The 14,065-nt window shown below is 42.1% G+C and overlaps 1 protein-coding gene across 3 annotated transcripts in view; it reads left to right on the top strand.

Annotated features, from left to right (window-relative positions):
* The first annotated feature begins 6,045 nt into the window (after positions 1-6,045).
* LOC105259182 (LIM domain-binding protein 2) overlaps positions 6,046-14,065 on the top strand; it is a 142,026-nt gene continuing 134,006 nt past the window's right edge. For 2 of the 3 annotated variants that reach the window (XM_011270951.2, XM_025408588.1), the window contains exon 1: positions 12,109-13,632. In XM_011270951.2, the coding sequence (XP_011269253.2) occupies positions 13,608-13,632 (25 nt within the window). In that variant the 5' untranslated portion in view covers positions 12,109-13,607. Of the gene's footprint in view, positions 6,853-7,132; positions 7,176-12,108; positions 13,633-14,065 lie in introns of those variants that run through there. The other variant, XM_025408595.1, reaches the window with a different exon arrangement.

Below are 14,065 nucleotides of genomic sequence, written 5' to 3'. Positions count from 1 at the left end.
AATGGTAAATCTCTTATATAGTAACGCTCGTGAAAACCCTATGTATAATGTATAAGTTAGACAATTTTCATTCTAATAAAAAAAGCACTCGTACAAACATACACGCAACATACACAATCGCATACACCGATCTATAGTCACTTTTAATGATATAAGCGCACGCATGCAATGTTATAGCAGCGACATGTATATATAGTGTATATAATTACGTAAATCATTAAGCTAGATAAATTCTGCATTATCTTTCAATATTACGTAAGAAGGTTAAGTTTAGTAAATGTACAGGCTGTCTTATTCGCGTGGCCAACGATTGTCGTATCGCTGTTTCTTTACGAAAAAGGAACGAAAATGGTATTTTACAAAATATTTTCGATATAATCTCTTTTTTTCACTCGAAGGAAACATGTGAAGATCTTTTATTTTCTAACGCGTGGAAGTGTTTTTTTTTCTTCAGTTCATTTCATTCATTTCATTTCATTTCATTTCATTTCATTTCATTTCCTACTTTAGGGAAGATAGAAATTAAAGAAAACTAAAGCAATGGACTGATTGTTACGCGGTCGCTGCCGAACGTGTGATCGGACATCGCGGGCCACTATAATATCTTGAAAACAGATTTTAAACAAAAATTACCAACGGTATATCCATGTTAAATGTAGACATATTGATAGAATATGTTCGTTTTAGGATATTCTGATCAAAAGAAATAAATATGAGAATATAATGTTAAAACATTCGTAACTCTAAGATGTACAAGAGGAAGAAAGGTCCATTCCGGATCGTTCTCTGACGAAAAAGAAAATCAGATTTCTATATCGATGTCTTTCAAGAGTATGAGTTGTTCACGTTTTTCGGATGGTTCTTTCGTGATAAGAAAGTAGGCGTTCCGGCGAGACCGCGGCTGATTAACAACAGCCTTCCAGTGGTATTCAACGAGTCGAAAAACATACTGAATTATCGGTTGCAGAGCGCAAGAATCGGGCCCAAGATGATAGAAAACGGCTACCACTGTTGTTATTTTTGTAAGACCGCGGCTGACTTCCGGCGATCCGGGCGCGTCGCGACTCTAGATCGTCGCGTCGCGTCACTTTTCGAAATGGTGCTATGCGACGAAAAATTCTATTAAGTAAGTTTTTTCGAAAATTTTAACGGGCGTTGTTGGGTACCAGTGGATCTCTGGCGCGATTGCCCGAAAGAACTACGATCTTAAGATGTAATAGATCTTCACGTCCAAGTCTGATAATCGTATACAAAAAAGAGAAGCTAAAAGGACTCCACGGGTTCTAGTGTATGTGTAAAAAAAAGAGAAAAGTCGAATATACATATACAAGTTCGTTATGGTTGCGATACTCGGCGGTAATATCGCGGGGTTCGTACAGCGACGAGGAAGCAAACGCTGGCGAAAAGGATTTAGCAAAGCGGATATTGTCAAATATCTACGAGGAAAAGGGCTTGTACGAGAATACGTGCCATAAAAAACTGATTAGATAGCGATTACGAACAATGGCGACGGTCATTTGTATATGCTTTTGACGAGCCCTTTAACAGTTAGAGAAACTAAGAAGGTAGACGCGAATCGAAGAAAAATGAATAATAATAATAATAATAATATTAATAATAATAATAATAATAATGTGCAAAATTCCATGTGGAAGATTTTATATAATTTCTTTGTTTATATTCTGTTGCCGCGATTATTCTGTAAATCTCGAGTCCTTTTGCAGCGCATGTGCGAATGTACGGAATAAACATGAATGAGTGAATGAATCGTGAAAGAATCTTGGAGAATGATTCAAAGAAAAGTCTATTTGTTTTCGTTTCTGCGAGTTTTCTTTTCAATTTGTATACTTGGAACGAATTTAGCATAACTCTCGCGCGTTTTCCCACTTTAATAATAATTATTATTATTATTACGATATAAATATTTTTTATTATATGGGCATTTCAGTTCCTAAGTTGGAAATAAAATATCTACTACAAACGGACTTTTTTTATTGTATAAACACAAATACCAAGCGAGACAGTGATAAGTCGTGCGTTTGCGATTGTACATTTTCTTTACAGGATTTTTCCAAAGTACTAAAAAATACACTTGTAGATTTTTATCTCAAAAATTTTGAAGTATTTACTATTTTCTACACGGTAGGTATATCTTTTCCTATAATTTAATAATTTTATAAGAATCTATAAATCTCATTCTCATTCATGTAGTTTCCAGACTTGTTAGTATCGTGTATTGAAAAATAAAATAATTTACATTTGCGTGTTAGTATCACATCGGATCTAAAGAAGCTAATTGCTAGGTGTATATAAAGATAAAACATTGATGTTTCAATATTGTACAAGGTAGAGGGAATCGGCAAGAATTCAATTAGAAATTAAGATGCCTGCGTGACCGCTTCATAATTATGAGAGAGAATACGCGCTTTATGTGGGACCGCGCAGCTCGCCCTAAATAGAGAAACCGCTTCCATTAGCTCAACCGTCGATGCGATATCGGCGGTTAGCGTTCTGAACTTAACAAAACGACCGAAAAACGAAGGAAAAGAACGACACGAGTATCGTGGCGTGGAATGCACGGACACATATGCCGCGAAATTTAAAATCTCTTTACGGCAGCTATAAACTGATAACCTGTTTAACCAGTCTTGCAAACTGACGGACACCAAACGTTTTACCTTCGCAAAATCATTCCTATTCCGTTTTATCTACCATTTCTTCTTTCTCGTGTTTTTTTCTTTTTTGCCACTCCGAGGCAAGCGAACCTTTGTTTTACACATCGGTACGTTTTGTAGTTTTAGTTTGCACGTTCGTTGACGAATATAAAATTAGAAAATAGCGAATACATAAATTATTTTTGGTAGCTAGTTTTTAAAGACATAAGTCATATTTTATCATAATGATATTTCCTTTTATCTTTCCTACATAATTTATTTATAATTTTAATTTTAATCGGCAGCAAAAAGTTATGTAAAAAATAACATTATTTCAAGTCTTCTCCATTTTATGAACGTTATGAAATAAGGACTCACCCCCTCAGAGTTCGGTTATCTTTATATCTCGACGAAAGAGCGTCGTTCCTGCATCTACACACTTGCATCTATTGTTGTATTCCGTTCGACGAGTTGATGGCTTTGGATTGAGAGAGAAAGAGCTTTTAGTTATCTTTGTCCTTCCTTTATCACTCATGTTGTAGCAGGAAGAAGTTTTATCTACGGCAACTCGGTCTCACTCGTGCTCTCTAAATAATAAAAAGAAAACAACAATTACAATTACAAGCAAATGATTATAAATTTTCATTTCGATATTTATACATGTACTATTTAATAATGATAAATTTATACGCAAAAACTATTACTGTACATGAAAGTCGTGTATGCTATAATATTTACTTCATCTGAGTATTCAAATTAATTCAAATAAATTATATTTATATATCATATGTACCAATAGCACGATTGACCGCGGGTAAAGCGACACCCTGCTTGTAAAACACAAGTTAAATTTCCTCGCGATTTTGCTCGTTATAGTTGATAAGCGTCGGAGTATGCGTGTGTTGTCCTCGCACGCACGACGAGCGATGATTAAGGTGGTGAGGTAAAATTGTGTTTACCTCTCGATCCCCCCGGTGACAATCGACAAACACACGGTCGTTGTAGTATTGTCGCGCGTCGCCGCATGCCAAACCACCCCTATGTACACTGCGGGATCGCAGTTTAGACCCGCATTCGCCCACGAGGATCCGCGGGATAGGGTGGTCTCTATCGCGGTTGAGCCGAGAACGGGTCTCGTTGAGACGGGAAGCGCTTTCGTTTCGTTTCTTCGTCGATACAACGCGAGCTTGTTGGGCTTGGCGGCAGCCGAGAGATCGCGGATGACGCGGAGAAATTATTTATATAATCGCCTTTTTACTTTGCCACGCGCGATCGATCGATGGGCGCAACGTCCCGAGTCCATCAAATTATACCACGTCAATTTTTTATTCCGCTTAGGAGAAATTAACGATGGGCGGGAATAACGAGGGACGCGTTCGATAAATGTGTGCGTGTGTTTAATATAAGACTACCTGTTTTTCGGATTTTTTTAAATTTATATATATTTATATAAATTATATAAATTTATATATATTTTAACACTAGATTAACGCGATATATTATGTATTTATGACAGTCGTCCGAAATATTTTTTCTCGGCATTTTCTCATACTATGCGTTTAATCTAACCTTATCGATGATATTTATCGCTGCAGTAATTTAATTTCTTTGGAATTTTTTAAATACATATTTATTCATACATATAATTTTTTGATATAAATTATATGCACAATACGCTTGATTTTGAATCGATCGATTCCTGATATTGCGGTTTATTTGCCGGCGAGATCTAGTCTGATTTAATCTAAAATCGGATGTAGCGAGACGCGCCATTCTTACCTTCGTAATATTATACAATTGTAGAATTGCAACTGCAACGATTACAGCATTAGATCCATTAAATTTGCACTATAAACGTTTTTGATGCCGCAAATAACCGCGCGCGAGATTACACTACGATAAAGCGGAAAGATCACTATCTCAATATCTCAATTTCCGTTCCGTTCCGTTAGACCATTGGTCCGATTCCAAGATTCCGAGTTTTGCGCGCGAAAATCAAATATGGCTGTTATGACGTGAACATGGACTTATATAGATGCGCATTCCTATTGAAGACGAGAAGACCATTAATAAAAAAGACATAGAGAGGCAAATGCATTTCTTATCCGAATCTCGTATTTGAAATACGCTTGCAATTTACGTACGCAAGAAATAACGATTAAAATTTAGATTAATGAATGAAAATTACTACAATTCACGATTGTCCAAAACATAGAACTTAACATTTATCGTATTCAAAGTATAATAACTTACTTTTCGCTCGATAAATATCTGACAGGTGAAAAGCGCGATAAATGCACGTATTATTTGCTCCTGTCTTCATTGTTTTTTGTTGTGGAAAAATAGCATGTTCGATATAACATTATTATTTCGTCGCATCTCGAACTGATTAGCAGCTGTTTTGCGACACTGTGAATCGTAAATAAAGCGTGGCCAGACTCGCTTCCGAAAATCACCGCCCTTTCTTGTTTAATATACCATCTTGACTATTGCGCAAATTAATATCCACTTTTTCACGGTTATATCATGTTATATACAAACGCGTTATTCCCGCAATCTATAATACCTTTATTAAATTTTCCTTGTCCTAGTTAGTAAAATTTTGATTTTCAATCTTCACAATCTTAATATTAAATAAATAATCTGCTATTGACTCGAATAATGCAACGCATTAGTTAATAACCACTGGTAAAAATTACTATGATATTCGCGCGCGTTCTATATTCGATGTGCATAATGTCACATTTATATTCGTGCGATATTCATGTGCGATGTTAATGTGCCGCTTAATAGAAACGCATTCGAACGATGCATGACGTATCTGCTAGTAGTTGGTATGACTGAGTGAGTTATATTTAATTTCGTCAAGTTGAGACCACTGTGTTTTAACGGAATCAAAAGTGAAGATTGTTGCTTTCAAAATAATTGTTGTTAAAAAGATTGTTGTCTTCAAAATAATCGCGTATGATGGTTTATATTTGTGGCATCGGGAGGCTCGTAGTACAAATTTAATCGATCGATTGCAAACGAGTATCGTGAGTATCGAGAAAAAAACAAAATGAGTCTATCGCTGTAATTATTGCGTACATTCCCATACGAGATTTCCCATTAGTAAACTCAGATATCTACATTTATTATTTATTGCACGCACACGCGAAATACACATAACCTCCCGGTCCGTTCTTTACAGAAAGATTCCTAGAGAAATTTTTTTAAAAATATAAAAAGAATCCCTCGCGCCACGTCCTAGAAATTCTTATCTTCTTCCTGGAAATTTCGATTCTCGGAATCGCGCCCAAGCACAGCGCTCGTTTTTTGTTTGACTCGCTCTCACTGTCAGTCACCTTGAGCGCTTATCTCATGTCAGTCTTTTTCTCCTCCTCGCGGCAATTGGACGGAGCATCGCCGAGAATGTCGTTCGCGTGTCTCTTTCCGAAATCGTGTCAAATGAGCAAATTAGTGTCGCGAATCGATTGCATTTAGTGACGGACGGAATGCGTACGTCGATTATGGTACATGATCGCGATCGATAGCTTCGATGTAACCGTAAATATCGCGTATCGTGCCGTTTAATCTCAAATGTTATTTATTGTTTACCTCGTCGATTTACCGAGATCGGTGCAATCGATCGATTGATTTATTTACTAAACATACGATTTCCAGGAATTTTCAGATCAGCGACAAAATCAAAACAAGCGATGAGAAAAATTATCCAACATACATACTATAAAATAATAGTAATTAATAAACATCCCAGTGGCGGAAGAGAGATTACGTCCTGCGAGGAATTGCTCGATCTGTAATTTTCGATCGTTCCAACGCGTGTCGCGAATGTTTCGATGATCGTTATTTTAGCGTAATTCACTGGCCAAAAGTGCGTTGCGGATGCCACAAATGTGTCGAGAGTATCGCGAGAAGTTGAAACGGATACTGTATCGTTTATTGTTAATTAACCTGGTGAACTCGTGACTCGTCAATTAAATTCATAGCGATCGCGAGCATCGAGCCAAAGCGATCAAGGAGCGATTACCATTTTTCGCATTATTTATTTAAAATATGCCACGAGTGAAATAAGTTAATAAGGAAGTGCCGCGAATATCGGCGATCGAGTGTCTGTGCTGTTAACGAAGTGTTTGTCCGAAAGAACGACGATGGAGAATCGGAGTGAGAAGGCAACGGCAATGCATTGTCATCGCTGGTGAGTAAATTCATTTATCATATACGCGCAACGAATTGTTTGCTTAATTTGTTCACGATGTAATTCAATATATCGCGTTGCTTGCTATAATAATTGCACTTTGGCATTCATCTCCTCGGTGAATTAAATAATAGAAAATAAAAATTATATATATATATATATATATATATATATATATATATAAATTATATCTAAATAAAATATTATTTGTTTTAATTTTCTCTCTATCATCTGCTCGATTTGAAATTGATATTTTACATTTCGATAATTATGCTTACAGGACGTTCTACAGAGAAATGCAACAATGCTGGTGCGTCGATTCGGTGAGTGAATTTATATTTTACATTTATGCGACTGTGTATACGCGTTGTGTGATTATTCATTTATTTTCGCAATTATTTTTTATATTGCAATAACATTTTATCGAGCGATGGTTGTATTTTGCATAAATAAAATATATCGCATCGATGGTGAGGACGCATAATTTCGAGTAAATTTTGCTAAATCAGAACTTAAAGCATTTTGTTAAACACATATTAAACCAATTAATAAGATAATATAAATACTTGATGTAGAAATTTCCTCTCTGATTTTTTATGGAACTTCGCATAAAAATCTACTTGAAAAAAAATTACTTGTGCATCCTGTGTTTTTATAAATTTATGAATATGGTATAAATATGATTCTCAATTATCTACGTTATCAAAGAAAAGTTGGATTTGATTAGAGTTGGCTACGTGATATAAAATTAATGCAATGACGAATATTAAAAATAATATCGATACAAGTGATAAGGTAAATTGAGAGCAAAAATTTACAATAAAATGCAATTATACGAAATCCAAAAGCGCAAGAATATAATAATAAAATATACAGAATATATATATAATACATTAGCTAAAACAAAAAATCTATTATCGCTTAAATTTTTAACAGTAATTTTTTACAGAGTCATCTTAATTATTGATAAGTTATATGTCGATGCTGATCATAAAATATCATTAGTCAGCTCAAATTTGCATATAACCGGAGGATATCGATTGAGAGCGACAGCGGAGAATCACGTGGACAGAGATGCAGATTTCTTAACCGTTCCGAGTGACGCCACATCTTCGCATTTCGTGCGAAATTGGTGACTGCGCGAGAAGCCGAAGCCGTCTCTTCCGCTCGGTTCTCATGAGCACTTCACCCGCCAGACAATAGTTTACCGTATCGACCTATTCCCCACTCCTCCTCCTCCACCGCCTCGACCCTGCCGTGCTTGTTCACATCTACCTCCTCGTGCCACTCCGTTCAGCCAACCACGAACTTGCTTCTTCTGGTCTTCCCTTCGTGCCTTCCCACGAATCCAACTTGCTTCTGTGTATCCTGAACTCTGAGGCTTCCGAGTTCGGTTAGGAAAGGTCGCGAGCTACTCTCGAGAAACTTTTTTGCTATCAATTTCATCCGAGACAATCTCAAAGTTCAACGAAACGCAAAGTATATAAATAGACATGCTCATAGTACCAATTATATTTTTATACAATTTGGAATTTACTTTGTCGCTAAGATATTTTATACCGCTTAGAAAAAAGAATTAAACCTTACAATCTGCCTTGCTGTCATGTAACGATTGTAGCAAATTTAACTAAAAAATAATATTTGTCATGTTTAGCGTTATTACAATTCCGTTACAATCCTTGCAATGTTTCTCACATTTGCAATTTGACGTAGCAACTGTTTTTCATCATATGAAACGATTTTGTTCCGTCTCGAGAGTCGCTCGCGCATTTTGCCAACGCGCGGCTGGTAGTTTCCGAAGGTCGAGATTTGTTCCAAAGTTTGTATGAATGAAACTTATCCTAATATCTCTGAACGGCGTGCGGCTTCCTTCGGCTATTCCGCTAGATAGGGTAGCGGCGACGAGAGGCGGCTACAGGCGCAGCGTGTTGGCGAGAGAGCACGTGCGAGAAAGAGAGGGAGAGAGAGAGAGAGAGAGAGAGCCAGCCGGCGCTGTCCGCGCCGCGTCGGATCGCTCGCTCGAGCAGGGTCACTGGAACATGCTTGTGTGTACGAACTGTCTGCAACTGTCATTCACCTCGCGGCACACCACGTGTGTGCCGGGGAGATATTTCTGCCCGTTCCATCTCCGTGTGCGAAAAAATGCGGCGGACGAGGACGGATGATGAACCGGGAAACTTTTCACCGGAGAGTTTTTGCGCCAAGATATTTATCGGCGACGTGGAAGCACGTGAACGGCGGGGAGAGCCGGCGTGATCTCTCGATTTGAAATCACGTCAGATTTTGCCTTCTCCCGATTCGCACACCGACAATTGGCCACTTCATACATGTATGTACGTGCGTGCGTGCGATATAGTTTATATCATATTAAAATAATTGCATGCAAGATTTCGACAAAGCTAAAATTAAATTGCAAATTGTCGTATATTGATTAAGTTTGCAATAAAGTTACAGTATTTGGAGATGAAAGGAAAGAATCGCATTAGGAATAGCGAATGACCATCAAACTGCGATTCAAATTTCCGTATTTTTTTTCCACAAAGGCGAATAAAGTTTAAATTCGAAAACCACAAATCGAGATATTATTTATCGAGAAAAGTAGGTTCAAATCTAATTAAAGCTTAGTCTTTTGCGGAAAACAGCTAGTTATATGTATTGAAAAGAATGAAAAACTGCATTAGATTATTTAGAGAGCCATGCAAATCGTTTTCATTATTTTTAAATGTCTGTTTTGTAAAAAAAATCACTTTGACATGTATATTTTTCTACAACTGTCAAATTGCAGAAAAGTCATTGCAAACTCTGATCTGAAAAATTCTTTCCTCCAAATTTTCCAGACAGTCAGATAGATCCGTATATAATGTTTTGTATTTTATACTAACAACTCGCAAAAGGAGCAAGAGACTACGCGGCAGTTGCCTGAACGTGAACGCACGCACACGCATAGAAAAGAGGACGCATTTCCTCTCATATATGGAAGTTTCTACATGTTTTTCGATAATTTTGCTCAAACTACCGTGCGAACTAAATTTTTCAGTAGCATTTATAGCATTGAATTTCCGCAATGTTACACGAAAGTACGTCGTCATTTGAATCTTACAAGTTTTTCTAACGAATATTAAAGTAATTTTTTTCTCGAGTAAAATTCTCTAAAAATGACTTATTTGAAATATTCTACGTTTTCATAAATATAGGAAGCTAAATTAATTCGATCGCGTCTCTACAAAATCATCCGCGTGCAATATTTAAGTCTCTTTGGAATGACTGAGAAAATTGTTACATTTTCAAATCTTTTATCCTCTCGAGATACAACGAGGTATATTTCCTAAGACGATTGAAATGCGCGCAGGAAGCATCACCTTGCGATTATAAATTTCGACGATTAGCGTCGCATCATTGCATGTTCGCTGGAACGATATGCCTTCGTGAACATCGACCCCCGCTGTCGACGTTCCTGAGACAGGGGGTAGATACGTAGGAAGGTAGATAGGTAGATAGGTAGGTAGGAAACGAGAGAGGCAGAACGAGTAGAAACGCGGAGAGGAGTCGTACAGAGGAGAAAGAGGAGGAGGAGGAGGAGAGCGGGCAAGGCCGGGGGTGAACCCCTTATTGATTTTTAGGGTGACACTGTCAACCGGCGGCGAGTGTCGAGTCCCCCGCGACGGGCGACTTTGAAACGACAGCGAACGAGGAAAAAAAATGCGCCGACCGGCGACGCAAGTTCGCGTCGAGTCTCTCGACTACACGTGGCAGGCAGGTAACGACGCGACGTCCCGTTGACGTCGCGCGTCGATCAGGATCTCGTGCCGTCGGCGACGACGACGACGACGACGACGACGACAACGACGACAACGACGACGAAGTTAGGACCGGTCAAGCTTGGTTGACGCGCGTACCGGGCGAGGCTGTGCGAACGTTTTTTGTGCGTCGCCGACGGTCGGCGACGGCGGTGACGGCGGTGGCGACGGCGACGCCGACGCCGACGCCGACGGGATAAAGGGGAACCGCGGCGCAGTCCCGTTGCGGTCGGGGGTGCAGCTTTCTCTCGGCGCGCAGGGCCGTACGCGTTCGTGGGAGATGCTCCACGTGGGGAGCGTGCTCTCGGCCGCTTCTCGCACGCACGTTCATCGTCTTTGACGTCTTCGTCGCGGCGGGATTCGTATCCATTTAACGCGGGTAGTTGGCACCCTGGAGACGCGAGGGGAACGCCGAGGGGTGCGAGCGAATCCCCGTAGTAGTGATCGTCGTTGCCCTCTCTCCACCTCGTCCGCGCTATCTCTTTCCCTCTCGCTCTTTACAACCTTTTTATTTTCTTTTATTCCCACCCCACGTTTTTCCGCTCTCCCGGCTCCGAGATAGGCGTTGCGCTGGCAGACGCGAGTGACGTATAGACGAGTTGCATCGGAAACGTGCTCGCGATTCGCGATCATGGAATCGTTTCCGCAAGCACGTGTAACGGGACATTGGGATAATCTTACGCGCTGCGTGCTTTGAGTGAAAGTGCGTCACGAGAGAATCGCTCTCGCGATTGAAAGCGTAAATGAATAAACTACCGATTTTCGTGGCAAGACGCTCCCAAAATATTTGTCGCGATTGTCAACATTGGTTCGCTAGATAACATGCTCGAGCCGAATTTGGACGCGTAACCATCGCTGTCACGCGTATATACACGGCGTCGCTCGCATGCAACAGGCGACACCGCGTTGCCAAAGTTTCCTCTTGTTTAATCGATCGGAAATTACCGCGTCCGAGCGATATAACCGCGTTTCGCGAATTCGAATAAATCGCGTCAACGAGCAAACTCAGCCGCGTCGTTTCTCTCTCGCAAAGTAATTATCACAATTAAACAAGAAAACACTTGTCTTTCCTCGCGAGGGATCGACGTCACGAAAGAAGAGCGACCGCCCGCTCCGTCGAGGGGACAGCCGTGAAATTACAAAGTGCGACGAGACACGCGAGTCACAATCGATACCGAGGTGTGCGGCGGACGATTCGACGACAGTGCGGAAAAAAGCGCGGACGTTTTCGCGACGATAATCGCGGGTAGCGATCGTTGGCCAGAGAGGAGACACGCACGTCGGCGCGACGCCTGGCGGTGACGCGAGCCAGCGCGGCGCGGCGCGGTGCGGTGCGGTGCGGTGCGGTGCGGCGGGGCGCGGTGCGGTGCGGTGCGGTGCAGTGCGATACGGTGCGGTGCGGCGCGGTGCGGTGCGGCGCGGCGCGGTGCGGCGCGAGACCGGCGGCGAGGTGGTCGCGCGAAACAACAAACCACGCGGCGGAGAAAGGGTTAGCGAGACGACGGGAGAAGGGGTGGAAGAACGGTTTCTCCTCGAGGGAGGTGCGTGCATCTCGCGTCGCGAGCGTGACGAGGCTTCAATCCGCCGCGGCTCCTCCGTCTCTGTCCGCGACCGCCGCATCGTCGACGTTTCAAGAACGGAGTAAAATAGCGGAAAAATGGCAGCCCTCTTCGACATTGTCGTGTGGAATAGCGATTGTCGTCTGCGAGCGAGGAAAAAGTCCAGTTGACAGTCGGGCGTGAGCGGCGAGAAGCGAGGAACGACGGAAGAAGGAAGGGAGAGCGAGAAAGAGGAAAGGAGGGCGGAACACGTGGTCCGCGAGGGAGCAGCCAGGGGTGAGGTGCGTGCGTGGCTTAGTTACGCTCCTGGCGCACGTGCGTACGTGCATTTCCCCGAGTGCCGCCGCGATGACGCGTGACTGACAGAAATCGGCGAGTGTTTACGAATAATGGTCGTCGACGTGGTACAGTGACATCGACGATTTTCTCGCGATTGTGACGTCTCTCGATTTTGTCCAGAGATCCCTAGTGACGCGGTAGTTGGCGATTTTTCCGAAGAATCGCGAATGAGGGAATAGTGAGAATTTTGGTGTCTTTCCGACCTGTGCGAAGCTAGTTGAGTATATCGCCGCGTGAACGTCGTCATGGCGTTTGGCGCCATCTTCCAAGTTACATTCCTGACCGCAAAGTTCGTCTGTTGACTCCGGTGGTGTTTATTCGCGCTCGGTCCGACTCGCCCTCTCTCTCTCTCGCGCCTACAACGCCGGCGTTTTCTCCCTCTCTCTCTCGCTCTCGCGGACGAAAGAGAGAGAGAGAGAGAGAGCGAGAGAGCGCGTGCGCGCGCGGGCGGGCGCACTCGCGGGGTCGCTTGTGTTTGGAACGTCGTGAACTTTTCTGCAATGTGACGACGCGGGGGATGAATGGTTACTAGCGTCATGTCGCAGCAGTGCACGCGTCTGGGAGCGAATGCGCGAGCGAAACACGAACGCGCGCCGGCCGAGGCGTCCTGAGTCGGCGACACGCGTGTCAGCGTCAGCGTCAGCGGATCGACGATCGTTGGAAAAATGCCGGCGACGCGACCGCCGCGCGACAGGCCCTTGTTGTTGTTGCCGTTATCGCTGCATCGAGACGAGCTCGCGACCGTGCGCGGGGTGTCGCGACGAACCGTCGACGTCGCCACGGACTCCTGAAGCGTGCCCGGCGATCGCTGTGCCTTGGCCCCGAGCCGCCCGACGCTGGACCTGGACGTCGCGCGTCTCGCCTCCTGCGTGTAGGTTAGGTGTACCGGCACATAACCTTAAAGCTCGAACGGTACAGAGACCCGGAGCGTCGCGCTTCGCCATCCGAAGAATTGTTGTTCGCGGGAAACGAGTTTGTAACGTCGGCGTCCGAGTTACGTATTGTTTATCCGCGTATCGGGTGATCGGTGAGATGGAATGAACTGGGTGACGACGAAACAATGAAGGCCAATGGGACAAACAATGGTGATTTTCTCGCATATATTCTCGTTTATGTGTGAAATTGTGCCACTGATATGTCATCCGATTCGTCGCTTTAGTCTGTAGGAAAGAAATTGTACTCTATGATAGTATACTTGCGTATTACATTGTTATTTAGATAGAATGCATCCTTTGACGCAGCAAGTTGTCAACCAATACCTCAAATGCAAGTCTTTATGTAGTACGCAAGACTTCTGCGTATGTATGTGTGCGACAGTTTATTCTAGTTGCTTTCAGTTATCCTTTTTGTTTTAAATACGATACAAATAAGATTGTTGGAAGCATTAGCGAGTCTTTAATCATAAATGCAGTAATCTGACCAATTTGTATTTGTTCGTTGAGACTGTAATCCAACAAGTTCATTTATCAATGCTATCCTTAACATGTATTTTCAATTCTTTATTCGTGTCTACATGTT

This window comes from Camponotus floridanus, unplaced genomic scaffold (genome assembly GCF_003227725.1).
Source record: "Camponotus floridanus strain SB8 unplaced genomic scaffold, Cflo_v7.5 scaffold1, whole genome shotgun sequence".
NCBI classification, from domain to species: Eukaryota; Metazoa; Arthropoda; class Insecta; order Hymenoptera; family Formicidae; genus Camponotus; species Camponotus floridanus.
This window is presented reverse-complemented; position numbering and strand designations above follow the sequence as displayed.